We start from the raw sequence: 27,370 nt of genomic DNA on the forward strand, positions 1-27,370 counted from the left end.
GGGTGTAGGAAGGTATGAGAGGGTATAGGAAAGTATGAGAGGGTGTAGGAAGATATAAGGAGGTGTAGGAAGGTATGAGGGGTGTAGGAATGTATGAGGGGTGTAGGAATGTATGAGAGGGTGTAGGAAGGTATGAGGGGTGTAGGAAGGTATGAGGGGTGTAGGAAGGTATGAGGGGCGTAGGAAGGTATGAAGGGTGTAGGAAGGTATGAGGGGGTGTAAGAAGGTATGAGGGGTGTAGGAAGGTATGAGGGGTGTAAGAAGGTAGGAGAGGTGGAGTAAGGTATGAGGGGTGTAGGAAGGTATGAGGGGGTATAGGAAGGTATGAGGGGGTGTAGGAAGGTATGGGGGGTGTAGGAAGGTATGAAGGGTGTAGGAAGGTATGGGATTGTGTAGGAAGGTATGAGGGGTGTAGGAAGGTATGAGGGGTGTAGGAACGTTTGAGGGGTGTAGGAAGGTATAATAATAATAATAATAATAATAATAATTATAATAATTAACGGTTTATTGAAAGAGCTTGGCAGCCAGAAGGCTGAAAATATACAGTTACATATTTGGGGAATGGGTTACGAATTACAAATAATATACAAGTAACATAAGTGACACAAATAAGACATATAATAACTAGATGGGGAAAAGCTCAAACTACAGTTCATTTCAACATAGTGACAGTGTAAGGAGCAGTGTTTACTGGGAGTGAATACACTGATTTATTACAAGTTATTTATAAATTTTACAATGGTTGGGACTGGGCTGTTCTTATAGCGATCAGTTCGTGCACGTATGGGCTGGATGCGGCTGTGGTGTCGAACAGCAATTCTCGGACAAGGGATCTCAGGTGGTAGTAGGAGCCGGTGTCGGGGATGGTGTAGAAGCTTCTTACCAAATTTGCAGATGAGGTCGTGGTGATGGTCAGTGAGAGTCGAAAGGGTCAGTGTGTTGAGCGCTTCTTGATATGTGGAGTAGGAAGGGGAGAGAATAATCTTGCATGCCCTCTTTTGCACTTTTTCTAGGTGTTTACGTTGTGTGGCATTTGGGGAGGAAGACCAGGTGGGGGAGGCATAGGTGAGCTTGGGAAGTATGAATGTTGTGTAAACACTGAGGAGCTCGTGTGCAGGAACTCCGAGGACTTGAGTCGGCGGAGGAGGTGGAGACGGAAACTGGAGGATTTGACAACTTCACTGACGTGTGGTTTCCAATTTAGATTGTTGTCTATGGTGACGCCGAGGAGCTTAGTGGAATCTACAACCTGGAGTGTGTTGGGACCTAAAGTAATGGAAGGGGTTGGGACAACGTCGGAGGAGAGGTTGATGTGCATAACCATGGTCTTGGTATGGTTGATGGTGACGTGGTTGTTGGTGGCCCAGTTTTGGAGACTGTTCAATAAATTCTGAAGGGCGGTATAGTCGGGAGCAGAATTGTTGACGCTGATCCCAATGGTGGAGTCGTCGACATATTTCCAGCAAGCAGGGGTTTCTCTTAGGGCATCATTAATAAGCATAAGGAAGCATAGTGGTCCCATCTTGGTGCCTTGGGGGAAGCCACAGGTGAGTGACTGAAAGGTGGAGACAGCCCCTTGGAAGCGTACAGCTTCCCGAGGTCAATAGCTTTGTTGATGATTAAATTTTGTGTGTTTGTGTTTGTGTGTGTGCGCGCGTGTGTATGTGTGTGTGAGTCTGTGTGTGTGTGTGTGTGTGTGTGTGTGTGTGTGTGTGTGTGTGTGTGTGTGTTCCATCCTTCATGTTTCTTTCCCTTACCCTTTATCTCATCCCATTTTCTTCCTCTCCCCAGCCCTCTTCTTCCTCCTCGTGCATTTCTCCGCAGTTACTCTTTTACCCTCTTCCCCTTAATCTTTTCACCTTCCTTCTTGTTCTTCTTATTCTTTCCTATTTTCTCAAACTTCTTTCTCTTATTCATTTCTTAGTCTATCTCTATATACCTTCCATCTTGGTGTATAATATTTACCATCTATTCTGCTGCTTTCTTTACCTCCTCTCCTCTCCACTCCTCATCTTTCGTCGTCTCTCGTGTGTATCCCATGTACCTCTCATTCTCCCTCCATTTCCGCTTCTTCGTGTCTTCCTCTCCCTCCTCTTTACTTCCCCCTCTTTATCCCCTCTCCCTCCCCTCCTTCCCCATGATTCAGCTCTACATGACTCCCCCTCCCCCTCCCCGAGCAGCATCTTGAGGGGGACTGACTGTTTACATCTCGTTATCACCATCGGCAGCGTAACGGCTTGATGGACAAATGTTTGGAATATTTAATTTCGTCAAGAGAGCGATTGTTGGGTCTGAAGTCACGTCGTGGGCTGAGTTTTTTAGCTGGTTACACGATCATGATGGTCGAGTGTTGTCGGCTACCTACCTCACCTCACCTTACCTCCCTCCCCCATCTCCCCTCCCTCTCTCTCCCCCCTCCCCACCCTCACTCCCAACCTACCTGCTGTTGTTGCTGTTTGTTTCTTTGTTTCTTTGTTTGCCATTTTCATCTTCATGGGAAGTTTGTCATCCTCCTCCTCCTCCTCCTCTTTCTCCACCTTCCTTAGTTCTCTTTCTTGTCTTGGTTTCGTGTACGTATTCCTGTTTTCTTTCTTCTTGGCCTTTTCTTCCTCCTGTACCTTTCTTTCATCATTCTCTTTACGTCTCTTATCTTCCTTTCACTTTCTTCTCGGTGCTTGTCCTTCTACACTTTTATTATATTTCCTTGAGTTGTCGTCCTCACCACTGTCTTGTTTTTTCTTTCTCTGGCCGCTACGTCTTGATTTTCTTCTTCTTCTTTTACTCGGTTTCACATCCCACTTTTTTTATTGTTGTAAGAAAGATATACATATATTTTCATCTTCAATTTTTGTTTTAACTGTTTATCTTGTCTTTCGTTTACACCACTTTTAGCGTTTCCTTCCTTACTTACCATCTTTATCTTCAACTATGTTATTTTTGGTACCATTCAGTCAGTGTTTTGTTTTGTTAATTTTTTTCTTTGGGTTCGTTTCCGTCGTTTAGAAAAGGTATTTGTCATTTTTTCCGTTTTTCCGCTCTTCCTGACCCATGTTTACCTTCTCATCCTCATCCTCTCCCCCCCCTCCCGTTCCTCCTCTGGATGTGGGTGCCAAACATCCCTTCCCTTCACCTTCCGGTCTGTACCTCAGCCAGAACAAGAAAGTTTTTTTTTTTTCCCTCCCTCCCCAACTACCGTGGTGACGAGGCCTGAGACGTCGGCATCACAAGCATTTCACGGACTTCGTCGAGAATCTCCAAGGCTACGGCGTCGGTGCTCAGGGATACTGCGGGGAAGTTTATGTACAAACCATTTGCATTTTGGGGAAATTTTCTGGCGAGTATTTACATATTTTCCCCGAGTTCGCTAATGCAAGTTACGGGTGTGGGAACATAATTTTACAGAGCATTTAGGGTATTACGTTGTATTTTTTCTGGGACTTATGTAGATATTTTTCGAGCCTCTTGGTACATCTTTCTGTATTTTTCTCGAGTATTTCCAGACATTTGCGTGTATTTTTATCTTCGGGGTTAGCCACAGGGGAATCTCCTGGATCAACGCATGGATTCCCACAAATAGTCATAAGATCATAATTCACCTCCTAAAACAGGGAATAGACGACGTATCTCCTTACAGTAAAGTCTCTGAGTAATTTAGATGCCATTTTTTGCCCGTCATTATTGAGTCATTCGTCGTTACTCTGAGATTTTTTTGTCATCTATTGTCAGGGAAATACAACGTGTGGACCCGAGGAGGTAGTGTGTGGACTCGGGAAGCCAGTGCGTGTGGACCTGGGAAGACAGTGTGTGTTGACCCGGGAAGCCAGTGTGTGTGTGTGTGGACCTGGGAAGCCAGTGTGTGTGTGGACCCGGGAAGCCAGTGTGCGTGTGGACCCGGGAAGCCATAATGTGTGTGGACCCCGGAAGCCAATATGTGTGGACCCGGAAAGCAAGTGTGTGTGGACCCGGGAAGCCAGTGTGTGTGGACCCGGGGGGAGCTAGTGTGTGGATCCAAGAAGCCAGTGTTTGTGGACCCGGGGGAGCTAGTGTGTGGACCCGGGAAGCCAATGTGTGGAGAAAGTTTAAGCTGAGGAGGGTGACGGTAGTTGTCTTGCAAGTTTAGGAATACCCCTCTGGATTATACACGTCCGGTATAATTATTATATAATGGCTGAACATTATAGTGAAGGGGGCTAATAGTGTGTGATAACAGCTTTGTTTGTTCTTAAATTTACAATGTATATAGTTTTTGCTCTTCACTTTAGTTTGTTGTATGTACATTATCCTCATATATATCGTTCTCCCTCAAACTGTACCGTAAGACCTGAGGTAAAAGCCGAGGTGAGACTAATTCCCTCTGGGTCATGTACTAGGGATGCCACAGCTTGCTAGTAAGTCTACAGTTTGGGACATTGACGGCTGTTTACAAAAAAAAAATGTAGGTAAGTTTCATGTTGGGAAGCGACGCGTACAATGTGTTTTGGAAGACCTGTGTATCAGCGAGTCGAGCGAAGACCGCCACTAATACCTAAATATGCACGTTAAAGATATCACATAAATTGGAGGGAACACGCACTGAAACACTCATTACTGAACACCTGAGCCAATATATTCACAGCGTGTAATTTTCACGTCACACACCCAGGAGATCGCCATTTTTAATTCCAGCGTTTTGTTTGAGCTGAACCCACCCCACCCCAACCATCCCACCACCCCTTCCCTCACCCCATCAACCTCCACCACCCTCCTCAATCCCTCCCCACCCCCCTGATCTCCCTCCCTCCTCCCCCCTCTGCATCCCTCCCGTTGTGTTACTGTGCACGAATATCACAATATATATTTGTTTTTGTTTCAACGTAATGGTGGAGGGGCTGAAGCGACTCTCAGTCCAGTGTTGCTGGGGGTACCCATGCCCCTCCCTCCCGTCATGTATACACGCTCTCCTATGTGCATATCATACAGCTTTCATACACACACTCATATGGATATATTGGCGAATTGTTTGTACTCAGATTTATATGTATATATTTTTTTTTATCTTGTATGCGGAGTCTCATACTTATTTGTTTTTATATGGTATGAATTTTCGGTGTATATTTTCATTATTTGTTTAGAACTGTAACATTTACTTATATACATATCTATCCTGTATGGTGAGAATAATTTGTATTTTCATTCTTTCGGTGTACAATATATACCTTGTTTATATATACCATCTGTTGTAGGGTATATATACCTTGTGTAGTATGCAAAGTATCCAAATTCATCCACAGTCAGATTTATAAATATTGATTGTCATGTGGAACAGAGGAGCCGTGTACTGTATGGTAACAAATTTCACCGCCAATGGTGTATTGTAGCGCCTCACTCCTGCTCCCTGTATCATGCCCACACATCTATACACCACACGTCTGCGTTAATGCGTCAAATCATACATGATTAGTATGAAGGACATACCGCATACAAATTAGGCATAGGTGAAGCATAAATCAGGCCGAGGGGGTAGGATGGCCTCGGAAATGACGGCAGGTAAACGCCATAATGAGGTCAGATGTACAATAACATCAGTGCAAGAACCACAAACACCTCTAAACGCCACTTCCTCCATCACAAAAAGAAAAGCAAATTCTGTTCAGTAGACAACCAGTTTATTACGATTCATGTGCAGAAAAATAAATACAAGTCGATGATAAAGGCAAACAAAACCAATTATTCCCCATCAAACAAGAAACACTTTTCCACTTTTCGAGTCAAAGTCAGAGCGTGGGACCTCGCCTGTACGGGACTGTGTATATAAGGTGAATTGATCTGTCTTTATGGAAGTTTTAACCAATAAAACCCAAAGTTAAATGTATTAAACTTAACCGATGAATTAGTTATAAAAATCACTTATTTAATCCAGAATTGAGTTATACATTCCAAGTAATAAGTTATTAATTCGGTAATATTATAGAAAGTTTAATAAAGACATCAATTTGATACTATAAACTTCCCTATAATGTCTGTTTGATAATGCCGGCAGTAACTTGCTCGCTTAAGTAGTGATGATGTTAGAAATCTCTTAACGACACGTCCAAGATTTGATCCCCAAGTTGGTCATTAGGGAGGATGCCAGAGTTCTTTGTCGTGTCTTTTTTTGTTTTTATTTTTCACGAGAAGCTGTAAGAGGGCAAGGAGGGAAGTGCAGGCGGGGAAAAACTCTTGTTTGCGGGATTAGAGTCGTGTTTTTGTATAGATTCTGCAGTGGCGGGGTGTGGCGTGTGGCGAATGTTCAATTATAGAAAAGCTCCCTGACATCTTAACCTTTTTTGTTGCTAGGAGAAGAGCGGATCAGGGTCACGTCTTTCGCCCTGAATCTCAAGTGCGGTTTCTCTAATAAACTCTGTTAGTTATGAGAAAATTTAAATAAGGTACAATCCCTGGGCTGAAGTAAATAAGCAGACCCAAAATGCTCCGTGACAAAAAGTCGATGCCCACCGTGCCGACAAGAGCGGTGGGAGATGCCAGATGCTATCAGACAGTGAAGTACGACCTGGTATCTGCAATGTGCGAGCAACAATCTTTATTGAGCCAATTTTGCCCCACCGACATGACCGAAAATAGAAACATCATAGCCGATTGGTTACCTCGACAAGCTGTTGACAGCGGTCACGTCCAGCTTGAATGAACAGTAGAGCATTGCAAAAAGGCAAAACAAATCCGTCCCATTTTAAAATAAACGGTTATCCGGACTTCCCAACAGTGCACAGACTCAAAAGTCATATATTTATATTGGGTTTTAACACCCTTTTACGCGTACGTGCAACTGGTATTCTCACAACAGGAGTCAGTGGTGGGGTGGGTGGGTTACGAGGATGTGTACAACTCGTCTGGTGCCGCTCACAGCTGGCTGGTGACAGAGCTGTAGATCCCATAATGCAATTTTACATTCATTCATATTTCTTGAATCCCTTTAATTCAAGGCTTACTATGATGCAGACAACATAGTCATTCCCACACTTCCTGATCGTGTTCACTAGCACCCAGACGGCGTCATATTTTGTCGTGTAGGCTGTGTTTGTTTCCCTCTGCTACTGTCACCTGTACAATCAACCCGTTCGGCTCATCCTTCAGCTGAGGCGGGTGGCATCTCTTAAGGAGTCTTTGATATAAGAGGAAAGGTATAACTTGTAGCTTGCCCCTTGCTGTGATAGGTAGTGCCGGAGGTGTGGTGAGGGTTGTGGGGGACGTGTATGTAAGGGCATGCCTGTGGTTTACCCTGACTGGCGCCAGCACTTCTACCACGACCAACGGCGCCAAGTGAAGCGCCTTCTCTTGCTGGTGCTGTTGGCGTCTATATCGCACGTCACTCTTCCTTCTCTTAATTATTTCTAATATTCCTTCTCTTTTGTCTCTTTCTTTGTGATCTTATTCAATGGCCATATTAACATTAAATCTTACTTTATAATTAACCTCCTTAATCTATTTGTTTAGCTCTCTATCTACTTCTCAGTTAACAATCATATGAAACAAGATATAAAGGAAACACTGAGAAAAAATAGAGAAGGGCGTCACTGGAGAGATGGATAATTCTGATCTTCGTGTGTCTTGGTTTTTGTGTGTTGGTTCTCAGTGCCTGGTGTGTGGCCCGAGTGACGACCCCCAGTCCTCACCCCACACACCTGGCCGTCCTCGTCAGCCAGGCCATCTTAATTGTCTTCGGTTTGTGGGGATGGAGATGAGATAATGTCAGTAAAGGGAGTAAAACAGACGTCTAAGTGTGCCTTGTATCGGTAACCTAACAACTGGTAGAGAAGTGCCACCTTTATAAGGACGGCAAATGCGTTAAAGATGAGTGCAACCTTATATATACGGTATAAATAAAGGAAAACTTGGAGAACTTGTGTGTGAGACGGTCGTAATGTTCCTGGTAGCGGTATTACTATTAGTGAAAACAGTTATAAAGGTAATGCTGTCTGGGTCTGTCATTCTAAAAGCTACTAACCTTCCCGACCCTCTCCTGCTCCGCCACATGTACACCTACTTGAGTACAAACAAAAACGCACAGACGTGCGCAATTGGGCTCGCGCGCATACGTGTACACACACACACATACACACACCACATACACACACACACACACACACACACAAAGAGATAGAGAGAGAGAGAGCGCTCTCCTTTTCTCTCCCTCCCTGCCTCTCTATGAAACAGCTGCGGTTGACTGGTGTTGAAAGAGTTAAGAGGAAGATGTTGGGACGCTGTTTGTTCTATAGTGAACTAATTCTGAAAAGTAACTTTAGAATTTTTACAATGAATTTTTACATATCTCCACGGGCTGGTCGTTGAAGTTGACGTAAATCTACAATTAAATTACGAAAATTCTTATATCTCTGTGTTGTACATCAGTCGTGTTCTCATATTCAGTTGTATATTATAATTTTTTTTTTATTTATGGGTTTTATGCGAGAATAAAGTTCATTGATATCTTTAATTTACGAATGTCTTATTTAACTAAAACATAGTCGTGTGGGGCAGGAGTGAATAAGGCTTCACAAACTTCATTCCCAGAACAAATTAATAATGCAACGTTTATCCTGCACGTTATTGCTTCTACGCCAGTCTGGGCATCCCTTGTTTTCCTTGTGTCCCCATCGACCCTCCCCTCCCTCCAGCTCCCCTTGCCCTGGCGTCTGGTCGTGACAGGTTAAAGGGGGTAGGCACTCCCCGACCCTCACCACCACCTAATCCCCACAGAGGCGTGTTTTCCCCTCGCCGACACCATTGGCAGCAGATGATTTAAGGTTTACTCCCGTTAACACATGTTAATCTGGTGTGGCAGGCAGAGTCCCTCAGAGTTCCTGCTGGTGGCGACCAGCGACACTCATTGCGGAGCTCCCAGCCGCACTGCCGCGTCCTCCGCTGCTGCAGGACGCCACCGTGTGTGTGTGTGTGTTTTAGGTTAATTTTACAGTGTACTCGACCGTGCCAAACAGTGACATTAACATAAAAACTTGAGTGTTGATATGTGAAGTGCTATAAGATATCTTACTTGTCGCCCTCCTCCCTCAGGTACACGAGCTGTGTGACAACTTCTGCCACCGGTATATATCGTGTTTGAAGGGTAAAATGCCCATCGACTTGGTGATTGACGAACGTGATGGTCCTAAGCCCGACTTGGGCACTGGGGATTCAAACAACAACGCCGCGGCCGCCGCTGCTGGGCGGGCCTCGGCCGATACCACCCACACCGACGGCGCCTCAACACCAGACGTGGTAAGTACCTGACTCTCTACTGACTGTCTTCTCTTAGCTACGCTCGTCTTTGTTTATAGTGCCACTTTCATTGTTGCTGACACAGGGTAAAGTTTCACAGGATGAATCCTACTCAACCAAAAAGGGAAGAGGCAGTGTAGGGTGGGCGAGGGTGGCGGAGACGGGTCAGCATCAGCAGCCATAACGGCCCGACCATCACAATCAATGGCTGGCTATAAAATTAGTCCCCGAAGAGTCGCGTTGGGATCATCACAGGACCTGGAAAATGAAATCTGGGTTGGTGTGGAGCCAGGTCGCTGCCGCAGCTCAGCTTCTGGGCCGCCACCCGGGGATACCCTCCATGACACACCAACTTAGGCTCCTTTTCCTAATTGCCATTAATTGAGTTTCGCAGATTTATACCGAGGGTGAGGTGCTCCGTCAGCCTCGGAGAGTGACCGATATACCAAAAACTCGTCGCACACGACCTCAGCAGGCAGAGAAAGATGCAATAAAGCGGGTTTAGGTGCGCCGGCGAGCAATCTCAGTAATTGACAGCATCTAAAATATGGCCGCCACTCCCGCTTATGAGGCAGGAAGGGCAGAGAAGAGGAGGACGAGAAGGAGGAGGAGGAGGAGGAAGAAGAGAATAATGGCAACGGAGGGGAAGGGCGAGCAAGCGGGTGATAATGGTGGTAGAGGGAGAAGGTAATTAGGAGAGCAGGGGCGAAGTTAAGGGAAGAGAAGGCGGAGGGCAAAGGTTAGTACAGGAGAAGAGAGTAAGAGTAAGACAAACAACAGCGGGATGTGGACCTCTTTTGTGTTTTATGTGCTACTGCTGGCTGTAGAGGTTGTTACTGTAGAGGTTGTTACTGTAGAGGTTGTTACTGTAGAGGTTGTTACTGTAGAGGTTGTTACTGTAGAGGTTGTTACTGTAGAGGTTGTTACTGTAGTGTTGTTACTGTAGAGGTTGTTACTGTAGAGGTTGTTACTGTAGTGTTGTTACTGTAGAGGTTGTTACTGTAGAGGTTGTTACTGTAGTGTTGTTACTGTAGTGTTGTTACTGTAGAGGTTGTTACTGTAGAGGTTGTTGTTGTTACTGTAGAGGTTGTTACTGTAGAGGTTGTTGTTGTTACTCTAGTGTTGTTGTTGTTACTTTAGTGTTGTTACTGTAGTGGTGTTACTGTAGTGTTGTTACTGTAGAGGTTGTTACTGTAGAGGTTGTTACTGTAGTGTTGTTACTGTAGTGTTGTTACTGTAGAGGTTGTTACTGTAGTGTTGTTACTGTAGAGGTTGTTACTGTAGTGTTGTTACTGTAGTGTTGTTACTGTAGTGTTGTTACTGTAGATATGTAGTGTTGTTGTTGTTACTCTATGTTGTTGTTACTCTAGTGTTGTTACTGTTGTTACTGTAGAGGTTGTTACTGTAGTGTTGTTACTGTAGTGTTGTTACTGTAGTGTTGTTACTGTAGTGTTGTTACTGTAGTGTTGTTACTGTTACTGCCAGTGTTGTGTAGGTTATTACTGTAGTGTTGTTACTGTAGAGGTTGTTACTGTAGTGTTGTTGTTGTTACTCTAGTGTTGTTGTTGTTACTCTAGTGTTGTTACTGTAGAGGATGTTACTGTAGAGGTTGTTACTGTAGTGTTGTTACTGTAGTGTTGTTACTGTAGGGTTGTTACTGTAGTGTTGTTACTGTAGTGTTGTTGTTGTTATTGTAGTGTTGTGGTTGCTACTGTAGTGTTGTTACTGTAGAGGTTGTTACTGTAGAAGTTGTTACTGTAGAGGTTGTTACTGTAGTGTTGTTACTGTGGAGGTTGTTACTGTAGTGTTGTTACTGTAGTGTTGTGGTTGCTACTGTAGTGTTGTGCTTATTAGTGTAGTGTTGTGGTTGTTACTGTAGTTTTGTGGTTATTAGTGTAGTGTTGTGGTTGTTACTGTAGTGTTGTGGTTGTTACTGTAGTGTTGTGGTTGTTAGTGGAATTTTGTGGTTGTTAGTGTAGTAGTGTGGTTCTTACTGTAGTGTTGTGGTTGTTAGTGTAGTGTTGTGGTAGTTAGTGTAGTGTTGTGGTTGTTAGTGTAGTGTTGTGGTTGTTAGTGTAGTGTTGTGGTTGTTAGTGTAGTGGTGTGGTTGTTAGTGTAGTGTTGTGGTTGTTAGTGTAGTGTTGTGGTTGTTAGTGTAGTGTTGTGGCTTACAGTGTAGTAGTGCTGTAAGTGTAATATTGTGGTTGTTAGTGTAGTGTTGTGGCTGATACTGTAGTGCTGTGGTTGTTACCGTATGCGTTGCAGTTGTTGGCATAGTATCAGGTTGTTAGTGCAATATTGTGGTTGTTAGTGTAGTGTTGTGGTTGTTAGTGTAGTGTTGCGGTTGTTAGTGTGGTGGTTGTGGTTGTTAGTGTAGTGTTGTGGTTGTTAGTGAGAAAGTGTGGTTGTTAGTGTAGTGTTGTATGATACCGTAGTGTTGCGGTTGTTAGTGTAGTGTTGTGGTTGTTAGTGTAGTGTTGTGGTTGTTAGTAGTGTTGTGGTTGTTAGTAGTGTTGTGCTGTTAGTGTAGTGTTGTGGTTGTTAGTGTAGTGTTGTGGTTGTTAGTGTAGTAGTGTGGTTGTTACTGTAGTGTTGTGGTTGTTAGTGTAGTGTTGTGGTTGTTAGTGTAGTGTTGTGGTTGTTAGTGTAGTGTTGTGGTTGTTAGTGTAGTGTTGTGGTTGTTACTGTAGTGTTGTGGTTGTTAGTGTAGTGTTGTGGTTGTTAGTGTAGTAGTGTGGTTGTAAGTGTAGTGTTGTGGTTGTAATTGTAGTGTTGTGGTTGTTAGTGTACTGTTGTGTATGTTAGTGTTGTGTTGTCAGTGGAGTCTAGCAGTTGTTAATGAAGTGTAATGGTTGCTAGTGGAGTGTAATGGTTGTTAGGGGAGTCTAGCAGTTGTTAGTGAAGTGTAGCGGTTGTTAGTGAAGTGTAGCGGTTGTTAGTGGAGTGTAGCGGTTGTTAGTGGAGTGTTGCGGTTGTTAGTGGAGTGTAGCGGTTGTTAGTGAAGTGTAGCGGTTGTTAGTGGAGTGTAGCTGTTAAGTGGAGTGTAGCGGTTGTTAGAGTGTTGCGGTTGTTAGTGGAGTGTAGCGGTTGTTAGGGAAGTCTATTGTTGTTGGGGGAGTCTAGCAGTTGTTATTGAAGTGTAGCGATTGTTAGTGGAGTGTAGCGGTTATTTCCAGGAGTGTAGCGATTGTTAGTCTAGTGTTGCGGTTGTTAGTGGAGTGTAGCGGTTGTTAGTGGAGTGTTACGGTTGTTAGGGGAGTCTAGCGGCTGTTAAGGGAATCTGGCGGTTGTTAAGGGAGTCTAGCGGTTGTTAGTGAAGTCTAGTGGTTGTTAGTGGAGTCTAGCGGTTGTTGGTAGAGTGTAACGGTTGTTAGTGGAGTGTAGCGAATGTTAGTGGAGTGTAGCGGTTGTTAATGGAGTCTAGCAGTTGTTAATGGAGTCTAGCAGTTATTAATGGAGTGTAACGGTTGTTAGTGGAGTGTAGCGGTTGTTAGTGGAGTCGAGCAGTTGTTAATGGAGTGTAGCAGTTGTTAGTGGAGTGTAGCGGTTATTAGGTGGAGGTAGCGGTTGTTAGTGGAGTTGAGCAGTTGTTAATGGAGGTAGCAGTTGTTAGTGGAGGTAGTGAAGGTTAGTGGCGGTAGCCGGTTGTTAGGTGGAGGGAGATTGTTAGTGTGGAGTGTAGCGGTTAAGGTGAGTTGAGCAGTTGTTAATGGAGTGTAGCAGTTGTTAGTGGAGTGTAGCGGCGTTAGTGGAGGTAGCCGGTTGTTGGTGGAGGTAGAGACGTTAGTGGAGTGTAGCGGTTGTTAGTGGAGTGTAGCGGCTGTTAGTGAGTGTGTAGCGGTTGTTAGTGGAGTAGAGCATGTTAATGGAGTGTAGCTGCTGTTAGTGGAGGTAAAGGGTTGTTAGAAGTGGTATTTGTTGTTAGTGGCGTAGCGGTTGTTAGTGGAGTAGAGCAGTTGTTAATGGGAGGTAGCCGTTGTTAGTGGAGGTAGCGGTTGTTAGAAGGGTATTTGCTGTTAGTGGAGCAGTAGCGGTTGTTAGTGGAGTGTAGAGATTGTTAATGGAGTGTAGCGGTTGTTAGTGGAGTGTCGCGGTTGTTAGTGGAGTGTAGCGGGTGTTAGTGGAGTGTAGCGGGTGTTAGTGGAGTAGAGCAGTTGTTAATGGATTGTAGCGGTTGTTAGTGGAGTGTAGCGGTTGTTAGTGGAGTGTAGCGGTTGTTTGTGGAGTGTTGCGGTTGTTAGTGGAGTCTAGTGGTTGTTAGTGGAGTCTAGTGGTTGTTAGTGAGTCTAGTGGTTGTTAGTGGAGTGTTTAGGTTGTTAGTGTGTGTGTGTGTGTGTGTGTGTGTGTGTGTGTGAAATACATTTTAGAAGACCAGCATAAATGAAAAAGAGAGAGAGAAAAGACAAGGAGGAGAACGAAAGGTATAAGGTAGAGGGAAGAAAGAGACTGGGGAGAAGAAAAACTTACGAATATGAGGTAAACAAAACAGGTGATAAAAGGGAACGATGAGAAGTTTTAAGAAGGAAGGAAAGAGAGAAAGAAGTATTAGAAGAAATAAATAAATACCAGAAGGACAATAAATAAGAGATAGTACACAAGGGAGTGGAAGAAGGAATTCCAGGTGATTATATTTTATTTTTAACCATCATCATCATCATCATCATCATCATCATTATTATCATCACCATCGTCGTTGTTCTCCAAAGTCTTGCAAAATGTGGCTTGATTTGTTCACATCTTGATTAATTATTAACACTGTTACTGTAGTTTTTTGTTGTGTTTTTTATCGGATTTATAACCGGAAATTTGGTGTTTGCGGCTGGTTCTTGTGAGGTGGAGTGAGATAACGAGGGGGAAGAAGAAGAAGAGAGAGAGAGAGAGAGAGAGAGAGAAGGACGCGGACCAGCTTAGTACGTTGTGGTCGTTAAGGTGAGGCGGCGGGGTCGTCCTACCTGTCCATCGGTCCTCTCTATTAATGACCAAAGACGAGGGAAAATACGTCGATCATTAACATATCAAGGGTGACATAATCGTCCAATCTACAAATTAGTGGGGGAGAGGAGGATGACGCAACAGGTTTATACGTATAAAATATTTGACACGAAAAAGAAGAGAAAGAAAAGCAGGAGGAGAAAGAAGAGAAGAGGAGGAGGAGGAGGAGGAAGGAGAGAGGAGGAGGATGAGGAAAAGGAAGAAAAAATATGATATTATTGGTTACGAGGTGAAATAAGCTGGGGTGGAGATTCACCAGGTGATCAGAAAGTATTAATTCTTGGTGGGGTCAAACTAGTAATATCTGTAATAATTTAAGCAAGGGTTTAAACAGCAATGACGCTATATTGCTTATTATGAGTTATGTAAACAATTATTTGTTTTGTGAGTGAAGCACAGTTTATTATGATCATTGGTACAGTTTTAGGAGTAGCAGGTACAACGGTGTATCATAAAATAACAAAAATAACAGGTACAGCTGACGAGGCGCTCACAGGTACAATTTACAAGAATCGTAAGTAGAAATTAGGTGGGAGATATTTTGTGTGTGGTGGTGGGGATAGTGGTGGGATGGGTGGGGGTAGTGGCGGGATGGGTAGGGATAGTGGCGGGATGAGTGGTGGTAGTAGTAGTCGTGGTGGGTGTGATGGTGGTGGGAGTTTTGGGGGAGGTGGGGTGGTTGTATTGATGAAGGGGTTAATGGTGGTTGTGATGCTATTGAAGTGTAATGGTGGTGGTGACGAAAGTGGTAGTGATGATGGTGGAGTGTAATGGTGTTAGTGATGGTGGTGGTGGTGGAAGGGAAGGGGGGGGGGTAGTAGTGGTGGTTAGTGAGGCGGCTGCGTGAGAGGGACGCTAGCAGGTGATGCGCTAATAGCAGGCCACTATCACCCCCACAGATAACACCCTCTCATAAAAGTTACCAGAAGTGATGTTCACGGGGATTAGTTACTTAACATAAGTGAGGGTTCTGGGGTCTATGCCTCAGTAGTGTAAATGATGCACGAATTTGTAAGTGAGTTTATGATGTTGTGTCTTGGGACTTGTATACCGAGCGTTAAGGAGGTCTGCCGAGTGAACTTTTTTATACATGTCTCACAAAGTAGCTGTGAGTGACTGACAGAACGAATGACAAGGGAACTATTAGGTGTAATTATAGAGTAAGTGAGTAATGTTACGTAATAGAAACGTGATTTACAAGTGCAGATGTCTGTGTGTGTGTGTCTGTGTTGTCTGGTAACACCCTGGCAACTACACAGAAACAATAACCGTGCGAGGTGCAAAACAACACGTGTATTATATTTCCCGAAAGAAAAAATTATACTTCGTGTTGTTTAAAATACAAATTATACAAATTAAATGTTTCGTATCAGGTAATATTTTTTTATGGTTTATTATACTGTGTAATGAATTTCACATCTTTTAGTTTATAATAAGATATATTAACTTAATCAATGAGATTCATTTGAGACGCCCATCCTGATCGAGTTCCTTCTTGGTGAGGGCTTATGATATCTTTTTTATTACCAAACGTTACCTTCGTAGTTACTTTGATCTGTTAACATTTTAAATCAGTTTAATTTTTATCAACACACTGTCACTCTCTTCTATATACAGTGAACATGTTGTGAAAAGTGATACACGCGGGAGTATTGTTCAGCCATAAGGCAGATAAGGGTGGAAAGGAATCAATGTCGTACCCTTCTCTTAGAGTCTCCTGATATTATGCCAAACGAAAGCGAGAGCACACACACACACACACACACACACACACACACACACACACACACACACACACACACACGACACACACACAAGAGGGAGAGAGGGGACGCAGGTAACAGCAGAAATGAGTAGAAAGTGAGAAAAGTAAATAAAGGGCGAGAGGGGGAACAAAACAAGAGACAAAGAGAGGGGGAGTGATGGTGAGTGATACGGAGGTCTGGGACACCTGCCTCTCCCGCACCCCACCTCTCTCCTCTCCCTTCCCACTCTTCCCTCCTCCCTCTCTTCTTCCCCCTCTCTCCTCCTCTTCTCCCTCTGTCTCCCCTAACTCTCTTTCTGCACCCCATGTCCCCCCTTCCCGCACTTTATTTCCCCACCTCCCATCCTTTCCTTTTTCCCCCTTTCTCTTCACCCCACCAGCTACCCCCTTTACCTCTGCATCCCTCCTTCATCTTTGCACCTTTCCCTCCTCCGCACTTCATCTCTCTCTCTCTCTTTCTGTCTCTCTGTCTCCGTACCACACCCCCACCCACCCCTTCACTGCCCCACCATCTTCCTCTCCCCTCCTCCTCCTCCTCCCTACACCCCATTTACCCTGGACCTCTACAACCACCCTGCACCTCACTTACCCCCGATCACTGCAGTTTATCACCCCTGTCACCCCACCTATGCCCTACCTAGCCCCTATCATTCCTATGCTCTTCATCTGACTCTTCATGCACCCATCCTCCTCAACATCCCCTTCCCCTCCTGCACGCCATCTCCCCAATACTCTACGTCCCCATCCCTCTGCACCTCACTTTCCCCTCTCACTTCCCATCCCCCCACCCCGCGTCCATATGTTGTGTAGGTGGCACTTGTGGTGTGCAGGTGGGGGCCTCCCTTTCGTACAGTTCTACGTCACCTTTCAGTTCCACTTCCGTTTCACTTTATTCTCATCCTTCCCTCACCTTCCTCTTCCCTCACCTTCCTCCTGTCAACGGCATTCTCCCATCCACTCTCTTTATTCTCATACGTCTTCTATATATATATATATATATATATATATATATATATATATATATATATATATATATATATATATATATATATATATAAAGGTAAATGCAGGCTCATATTTCCATGTTATCTTAATCATTACAGTGGAGCAGCAGTAAGTTCCCACACGTTATCAAGATACGGGTATTGCTGTGTTGTGTAACAGTAATGACACGGTTCCTGGCTCGCCTTTCTGGTAATACTAGTGCAAGAATGACGAGCCTGGCTGACTGCTGCTTGAAAATAGTTATCAGTTTAGCTTGAGGTTGTCAGTACTTGTCATTTTCTCTATACCTGAGTATCATGTGAAGTGACTGTTATGTTACTTTCTTTAACTTGAGAGTCTTGGTTGTGTTGCTGTTGTTGTCTTTCATTCGTTCACATACAACGCCCAAGCTGGCCCATGCCCAGTCTGCCCCGTGTTGGCATACCACGTCCATGCTGACCCATGCCCAGTCTGCCCTGTGTTGACGTACTACGCCCACACTGACCCATGCCCAGCCTGCCCTTTGTTGACATACCACGCCCACGCTGCCCCACACCCAATCTGCCCTGTGTTTGATATACCACTCCCACGCCATTCACTGTCTTAACATATCACACCCACATCCTCCCCTGTGTTGACAAACCACGCCCATACCCTCCCCTATGTTGATAAACCACGCCTACTCCCTTCCTGTGCTTTCATACCACGCCCACGCTGTCCCACACTCAATCTGCCCTGTGTTTGACATACCATGCCCACGCCCTCTTCTGTGTTGACTTACCACGCCCATAACCTCCTCTGCGTTGACATACCACACCCACGCCCTCCCCTGTGTTGACATACCACGCCCACGCCTCTGTCTGGGACTTACCACGCCCATACCCTCCTCTGTGCTGACATCCACACCCACGCCCTCCCCTGTGCTGACATACCACGCCCACGCCTCCCCTGTGTTGACATACCACGCCCACGCCTCCCCTGTATTGACACCCCCACCTCCTCCCCTGTGTTGACATACCACGCCCACGCCCTCCCCTGTATTGACATACCACGCCCACACCTCTCACTGATGACACACCCATTAAAAACTTGGCGTACTGTGTTAAAAGTAAAGAATGAGACAGTGTTCACTTCACTATTAATTTTAGTGAAGAAGTGATACCAATCTGAGAACGTAATTGCTTCAACTTTTGTTGTTTTATATGTGTTAAATATTTCTTTCATTATTGTTGGTTGATATCTTTCCCCATTCTTATTTTAATCTGAAAACATAAAAATACATTTGTCTAAAAAGTAAAAACAAACATTTAGCGGCATTTTATTTCGTGTAAACAAACATTCAGTATTGGCGAGGTGATGTCTACTGATTTTTATTTAATATGAAAGTTGCATATCAGAGTTAGATAGAAGGATTATTGTCATGTTGCCGAGAACACGGGGGTGGGGAGGTGGGATAGAGGAGGTCGAATAAGGCAGTTTAGGGCTGAGGGCAGGAAGTACACATGAAGAGGAGGGAGGGGGGTTAATGAAGTCAGTGGCTGCAGGTGTGTGGTAAATGTTGTCCTACCTTGTGCAACAGTCTCTCACTACTCCCCCTATTGTCTCTCACCCATTTTCCTACACTGCCTCTCACCTCCCTCACATTGTCTCTCACTCTTCCCCCCCCCCACATACTAATTCCCCAGTCACTCCCCCACACACTCCTCTCCCACACACTCCTCCCCCCCCACACACTACCCCCCCCCACACACGCCTCCTCCCCCACACACCCCTCCCCCCCATACCCCCTCTCCCACACACCCTCCCCCCCACACCTCCTCTCCCCACATTCTCCCCCTCCCCACACACCCCCACACACACACACACACACACACACACACACACACACACACACACACACACACACACACCCACCCCACACACCCTCCCCCACACATTCCCCCTCCTCCCCATACACTCCTCCCCACACTCCTCCCTCATACTCCTCCCCCACACACCTCCTCCCCCACACACTCCGACCCACTCCTCCCCCTCATAATTCCCCCCCCCACACCCTCCCCACACCTTCCCCCCACACACCCCTCCCCCCCACACCCTCCCCACACACTCCCTCCCCCCACACACCCTCCCCCCACACCCTCCCCACACACCTCCCCCACACCCCCACACACCCTCCCCACACACCCCCCTCCCCACACACCCTCCCCCACACACCCTCCCCCCACACACACCTCCCCCCACAGCACTCCCCCTCCCTCATACCCTCCCCACACACCCTCCCCCACACACCTGACCTCATACTCCTCCCCCCCCCACACTCCCCCCCCCCCCATACCTCCCCCACACACCTCCCCCACACACCTCCCCACACCTCCCCACACACCTCCCCCCACACACCTCCCCACACACCCTCCCCACACGTTCCCACCCACACATTCCCCCACACACTCCTCCCCCCACACGTTCCTCACCCACACATTCCTCCCCCACACACTCCTCCCCCACACTACTAGTGATGCAGCTCAGCGCCAGTACAGTATACCGGTTAACTGTTGACAATGAAATATAACAAGTGGTCACGCAACAGCAGATAAAATGAATTATTATTTTCCTGATAATGTAATCTACTGTAGACATAATCACAAGGATCTTTAATTTTCACAAAAAATATTGTTTTTGTATCCTGGTTATGCCGCCATAAGGAAAGCTTTGTTGGGCAGATGGACAACCATGTTAGGCAGTGTTCTCACGCACCATCTCTCTCATCTTCCATTTTTATATAACATTCTTATGTTAATTGTGTCCACAGTTTATTGAGCATTTACTAGTTATTAAAAGTTGTTGCGGTGGAGGCCGAGCTGTGTACACATACAGTGCTAGACCGGGGTGTATGGGTCGTGTACCCACCCGGCAGTACTGTGTCACCAGTGGGGTGACAGTCGACGACCGGCGGCAGGTGTGTCGCTATTGATACTTGATGCTCATTTGCATATCTAGGTGCTATGACCCTCTGAATAACACGTAGAGGTCGGCTGGTTGTGGTTATGCAGCTGGTAGGGTCTTGGTGATGCACCCCCTGGACACTACAGGTGGTGATTGGCAGCATGTAAATGTTGGCAGGCTACATGTAGAAGGAAGACAGATATTGTGTGTGTGTTGAACAAGTACACAAGTACATGACTGGTGCTGTACAGCCATGACACAGGTGTTAGGGTTTATGCAGGTAGCTGGACCGGCATACATTAGATTAGATAGTGGGTAGAACACAGCGCATCCTGGATAACAACTATACAACTAATGGATAGGCTCAACGTACGAGTATATACATTTATAGACCAAGTCAGTCCCAGTACAGGTGGTACACAAATTCGGTGTAGACCTAGTACAAATTAGCAAGTAAATCTCAATAAAGGTGCAGGACAGAACCGGTACAGGTGTAGGACGGGTTCAGTACAAGTATTAGTAGGTGTAGGACGGGAAATTGTATTTCTGAACGACTTCTTGGCTTGTTTACCAATTAAATTAGGGACTATGTGCGGTTGAGGGTTGTTAGGGAAGTCATGTGTGTGTTAATAACAGAGGTTTTGTAATTAGTAATTGTATTTGTACAAACACACACACACACACACACACACACACACACACACACACACACACACACACACACACACACACACACACCACACACCCCCACATCCACCCCCCACACACACACACACACACACACACCACAACACCCCACATCCACCCCCCCACACACACATCACCCCCCCACATCCACCCCCCACATCCACCCCCACACACACACACACACACTAACAAACAAACACCACAGAAACACACCAAGATATTTGCACCCGGCTGTGCAATTACACTGTTATACCCCCAACTCCCTGACGCAGGGGTGGTAGGACGTCGTGTGTGTGTGTGTGTGTGTGTGTGTGTGTGTGTGTGTCTTAGAAACATTTCCCTCACACTCACACACAACACACACACTCACCCTCTCTTGTCATCCAGCTCAAATGACCACCCTTTTTGTCTCTTCTCCTCCTTTCCTTCCTATCTCCTGCTCCACCTCTTCTTTATCCTTCTTTCTCTGTCTCTCTCTTTCCTCCCCCTTTCTCCCCTTCTCCAATTTCTTTTTGTCTCCTTTTCTTCACTCCTACTCTTCCCTCCTCCGTCTCCCTGTCTTCCTCCCTTGCTCCCTCTCCCTAGTGTACGAGTCTCTTAAGAAACAGTCAACAAATGTGATTGGATTAAGAGAGAAGGGAAACGACAACATTATAAAATAAACTGGGTCGCCCCCCATCGGCACCTCACCGGCTTGGCCATCAATAGCAATTACTGTCACGACGACGGCGGTCTTATTATAATTGGGGTCATTATCATCTGCAACAAGGCGTACGTACCACCTCGTTAAGACAACCCCTCTTGGTGCCGGGGTGAAGGGGGTGGGTCCTTTAGGTAATATAGGGATAAGGAGGTTGGAGTGAAGAAAGTCTACTGCCGGGGTTGACTATGGGGTTGAGTGAGGTGGAAAGGTGCTACTGGGTTGGGATGTCTTAAAGGGGTTAAACATTCTGTAAAGGGGAACACGTGGAACTCTTGTGGAACAGCGGTGGAACGAGGAGTGAAAACGACGACGCTGTGTGGAAGGTTGAGGAAATAGCCGTGGGTAGTGTGTCGTCCTTGCAACAAACAACTCGCAATAGGACCCCCGGGGAGAGCCAGGCATCCAGCTGCTCGCTCTTGATGACCGGATGAGAAGGCAGCTTTTTATTGCCGCTAGATGTTGTTAAAATTAATTCCGGCCGAGTAAACACCCTAGTGTGGGCTGTTGACCAGTGAGTGAGGTTCTTGGCCCCGTGGAGGAAGAACGACACTTGAGGAACTCCTGTGGGTGGCTAGAGCGGCATTTTGGTGTACAACTTAACTTGGCCAGCGAGACAACTGCACTTTATTGTTCGTCAGGTTGGCAGGTGTGTGTGTGTGTGGTACATGGGACGCAGGTAATGAGACGGGTTGCTTTACACCTTGTTGTAGGATACATTATAATTGCTAATAGCGTCTGCTTCCTCTTCCAACGTGGCGGAAATGAAGTGGTAATATGTCTGGATAAGTGTCTCATATAATCGTTAAAGTTATGCAGACATTTCTATCATTATTCGTAATTGGCAATATTTACTGGTCGGGCTCATCGCCTTGAGTTGTCACATTTATCAGCTGTGTAAATGAATTCATTAACACTTTTCATTTCTGTTCGTCGCTGTTCACTTGGACCCGTCTGAAGATGTCTTGAATAAAGACGAAAGCTAAGGTGCTCCGTTGTTTCCCTTTTCCCGTGTGATTTTATCAAGATTATATATATATATATATATATATATATATATATATATATATATATATATATATATATATATACACTGTGTGTGTGTGTGTATGCGTGCGTGCGTGTACAGGTGGTTGGTACTCGTTTTGTAAAGACATTATCATCGAGCTCAAGTTTTGTTTCGCGACAAACTGCTGTGTTTTTATAATCATGAATATTTAACTTGGTAAAGAACGTTCCCAGGGTTAACTTATGAAAACGTTCACTCTTCCCATCTCATATCTTCTCTCTGCATTATTTACCATTTACTCCTACTTTACCCCTTGTATTCTGCCTTCAGTTATCACCTTATAATAATCCTTTTCCTTGCCTTTGATTCTTCCCTTTCTTTCTTCACTTTCTTCCCTCTTCCTTCACTGTCCCCTTTCTTTCTTCACTTACTTCCCTCTCTTTCTTCACTTTCTTCCCTCTTCCTTCACTCTCTTCCCTCTCTTTCTTCACTTTCTTCCCGCTTCACTCTCTTCCCTCGTTTCTTCGTACTTCCCTCTCTTCCTTCACTTTCTTCTCTCTCTTCACTTTCTTCCCTCTTTTTCTTCACTTTCTTCCCTTTTCCTTCACTCTCGTCCCTCTCTTTCTTTACTTACTTCCCTCTCTTGCCTCAGAACCACGTTTCCTCCCGCTAGTTATCACCCTCTCTCTCTATCTTCCAGTAGTTATCACCCAGTCTTTCTCCAGCTATTATCCCTTTCCTCTCCGCTTCCCTCCTGTAGTCGGTCAACACTCGGAAGTCCTTCATTAAGAACTACACTACAAGAGCACCCCTTCCTTCCCCCGCTTTAGTCTGCACCAAAGAAATCCCTTTTCTCTTTGTTGATAATGTCGTAAATTTCTCCTTTAGACACTAATCACCTCTAATGAATAAGGTATTTCAAAATAAAAAAAATAGAAGGAAATGCCTTCAGATAACACTAATCTGCAATGGTGTGAATGGAAGATTAAAGGAGGAAAAAATAGTTAGGAAAGTGGTTGTATCAGTAATGCTTCTCGTTCCTTCTGTGGTGTAAAGCTCTTCATCACGTAGGCACTTGTAATGATTGAAGCACATCGTAGACACGGCTATACTGCGCTATTTTTGTCATTTCAGCACTAGTCTCTGCTTGTAATATATTAATCATAATGTTCACTGTACGGTTAGCTACTAGAAGGCGGTGTTATGATGGAAGTTGTCAGTAGGGGGGTTGTGTTTGGCGAATAGATACGGGGCTCACCTCCTGTCCTGGGGGTAGCTGGTATACGCCCAGGGCACCACTACTTCACCCAAGTGTGAACCTGGCGTCGAGTTGGGAAAATCCACAGACAGTTACTCCTTGTGCATTGAAAACAAAATATATATTCTACGGTGTGCTATATCCGCACAACCCCTAACGAGCTGAGACCCGTGTTCATTTACGCCACTAGAAGAATGTGTTGTGTTGTGTTATAAGTTTATGTCACAAGAAGAGCGCATCGCGTCTTAAGTTTGTGACATTAGAAGTGTCGTATCGTAAATATACGATACTAAGGAGTTGTGTTGCAAGCTCTCGCCGGTAGAAGACTGTGCTGTGAACTCATTCTACCGGTAGAATGTATTGTGCCGTAAGTTCACGTCGCCTGAAGTGTGTTAAACAGACGTCACTTACCGAGATTGTTTGGTGGGTAAAATTAGCCCGTACTGGAGGAGTGAAGAGAGGCGATCACTGCCGCACAACAACAACAACAAGTACAGGCATGCCAACGTCCTCTGTTGTTAAAATAATAAGACTGCTTTAAGGAAGGTTGTCAGAGCATGACGACGGAGGAGGTGATGATGGCCAACTTGTTCTCAAATTGTAGCTAATAATTGCGAGATGTTTCAGATGAGGCGAAGGAGAACCGGAAACCACAAACATAAGAGAACCCGCGTGGTCGTCGATCCGCTTAAATTACACCATCGTCTTAGTGGACCTTTGCAAGCCTTCAACAGAGGTTCTTGGTGTGAGAAGTGTGTTTTATTTAAGCCGTATCTTCCGTCGAATAATCACATAATATGAAGGTGTGATGTTTGGGGTTTATTTAACTCAGCCAACTGAGGGAATCTAACAAACGTGAAACTTCGTGAATCTGTTTTTATTTAACTGCACAAAAAGGAAATGGTTGAGTAAAGATCCCCTGCGAGGTTAGACATGTATAATACGACCTGCTGGTGCTGGATGGCTGCCTTGAGGTGTGGTTGGTGGTGTGTGTGTTTGAGAGTATCAGTGTTGAAGAGTACTCAGGTATGGATGGTCGGGACTGGTGTGGGGGATGGCATTCAGCCCACCTTAAAATCCGTGAAATTTTTTCGACACTTGGGTTGATTTATGTTGACACACGTTCATGTTTCAGAATATAAAATCAGCTTTGTGCGTCAATACAAACAAGCTGTATGTTCCTACGCAAAATCAGGTTTATATTGACGTAAACAGGTGTGCCCAGGTGGAACTATTGCACTGATAAAGAAGTGTTTGAAAGTAATAGTGAATAGACAAGAGATTGATAAGATCGGAATTGTAGTCAAAGTTTTAAAGAATGCTTTATGTTTATACTACTAGAATATATAGTATCCACGGTACGTCAACAATACATGTTCGAACTTCATAAATACTTACTCAGTGCAGTGTTATAATAGTAATCATTCTAGTTTGCAGTGATGTTGATTGTGTCAGGTAAATTAGTGGTGACCATCGTGTGTTAGTGATGGAGGTGGTGTGATAGAAGTGGTAGTTTCACCGAGGTTGTTACACTAATTAATAGACTATGATATGAGGCTTCTATAGTGTCAGGTAGTTAATGGCCATGTTTACGCTGACTGGATATGAAACTATTGTATGGATAATTAAGACAATGACTGGCCGTGTTCGCTGGTAAAGATCCTCATCATTCGACAGGTAACAGTTAACCTGCTGTGGCCGCTCTGGTTGACTACAATGGCAATAGCAAACTGCAGCGAGGGGATCCAAGATAGTGTCGCCTTGTTCAGAATAGGTTAATTTAGCTCGAGATAAAGTTACTAAATGATACCTCTTCTTTTCTCTGAATATCGGTTGTGGGCAATATGAAGCCCCTAACGATCAGAGTATTGGTGATGAAGGTGTAAACCCACTAATGGTATGTGTTAGGTTTGGGGGACAAGGAAGAGTTTGTGACCTTAACTTATGGGAGGGATGGTGTGGGTAGTGATGATGAAGGAAGGGGTGGTGTAGGAGCATTAATGATGTTTATTATAGGAAAAATATAACTTTTTTTCCTACAATTTTTATAAGGGAATGATAATAGTTGTCTCTGAATTAAGACATTTGATCGATATGCATAGTGGAGACGCCGAGTTAAGAAAACATCAATTGGGGACGTGAGAGCTTGTGGGTCACATTAAACACTGACTGGTCGGGGTTTTGTTATGAGTGTGGCATTTGACAACTACTGTAATGTGGGAGGGATAATTTGTTTTTCCGGTGTATATTATTTCATCTGTTACGTTGTGAAATACTGTTCAGAATGCAGCTACATTATAGTCTCACTAAATTCATAATTCTGTATCTTATCTACTTAACACATACATATATTCAAGCACCACTTATGTGCATAATCATTCATGGTACAGACTTGTTACAGATGCAATAAAGGTTTATTTCAACATTATAATCAGACGGATTTGCCCCCTTTGGGCTTATTAACACTATATAGAATAAAATAACATTAACTCTGCTCCAAAAACTGCTTCACTGCAGCTGTGTCACCCCCTAACTAATGACGTCATATCACTCAGACAAAAAAAAATAACTAACTTACTCTTACCACTTTGTACGAGCTGGCAGATGGTGCACTTACAAAGAGTCCGACCAACTTGTAATGCAGCTCAGCCAATGTTACCCCCGCTGTTGACGTCATCTTGATACTTACATCCGCTAGGGGGGGGGGGGGCGAGCAACAGGAGGCTCGTCACTTGTGATGATAATGACGGAGAGAATTATAATCTGGGTGGTGTCAGTTGTGATGACGAGGGAGAAATGATGATGGTGTATTAATGGTGTTGCTGGAAAAGTGTTAATACCAAGGTAGACAGTGAATCATTTAGTGATGGTGATGGTAGCGAGGACATGATGACTTGGAGTCACCTCTCATGAGTGGGGTCATCACAACTACTTTACTGGAGAATAGTTACATGTAGCTGCGTCATTAAACTCTATAAATACCAATCCTGGCTCATTTATTTACTCACCGAGATCATCTTTGTCCCCCCGGCACTGACGCAGCTTATGGTGATATCTTGGTTGCAGTTTTTGAGGTTTTTAAACATTGATTGGTTGACTGATGAAAAGTCTCAGTGTGGGAACAAAAATATCTAATACTAGCGGTCTTGTCCTTGCCAATGGCTGCCACGTTACATGCAACTCTACTTGTTTGTCATCAGTTGTCACCAATGGTAGTTTTTAGGAATCGGTCGAGCCACAACAGGGAATCAAAGAATGTTGTTACTGGTTGTGGGGAGAGTATCCCTACCCCCTCCCCACACACACACACACACAAAATAGCAACAATATGAGGACACAGGGTAGACAGGTAGTGCACGTGGTCAATACATACACTCCTTGCGGTCTGTCTGAGAGACCACCAACCTTAACTTAGCCAATAGGAACCAGTATTGCGTGATTGATTTGCCATTACGACTGAAGCGTTACTACCATGTTACGCCCACTTTTTATCAAGCCCCTCCCACTTTTCGCCACTCCACCAATGAACAACCTTTTCAACTCTCTCACAACCGATCATTTCCAACCGCAACAGAAATCTGGGCGTGTTAAAGGGATCCGCCTGGGTTATACCTCCTTTTACTTGTGTATATTGCCAGTAATTACATCCTCCGGGACAAGTTGTCCTAATGACAGGGATTTAAACTAGTAGGCGGGGGCGTGTCTTTGTGGCCCGCCTGTGGCCAGGTCGTCGCATGACTGTGTGTAATTTACGCTCGGGTGACACGGGTAACGACACTT

The 27,370-nt window shown here is 44.9% G+C and overlaps 1 protein-coding gene across 1 annotated transcript in view; it reads left to right on the forward strand.

Moving 5' to 3' along the window:
* Positions 1-9,029: 9,029 nt before the first annotated feature.
* Positions 9,030-27,370, forward strand: part of LOC121878961 — a 137,144-nt gene continuing 118,803 nt past the window's right edge. The window contains exon 1 of the mRNA XM_042385411.1: positions 9,030-9,252. Within this exon, the coding sequence (XP_042241345.1) occupies positions 9,106-9,252 (147 nt within the window). The 5' untranslated portion in view covers positions 9,030-9,105. The remainder of the gene's footprint in view (positions 9,253-27,370) is intronic.

This window comes from Homarus americanus, unplaced genomic scaffold (genome assembly GCF_018991925.1).
Source record: "Homarus americanus isolate GMGI-L3 unplaced genomic scaffold, GMGI_Hamer_2.0 scaffold4060, whole genome shotgun sequence".
Classification (NCBI taxonomy): Eukaryota; Metazoa; Arthropoda; class Malacostraca; order Decapoda; family Nephropidae; genus Homarus; species Homarus americanus.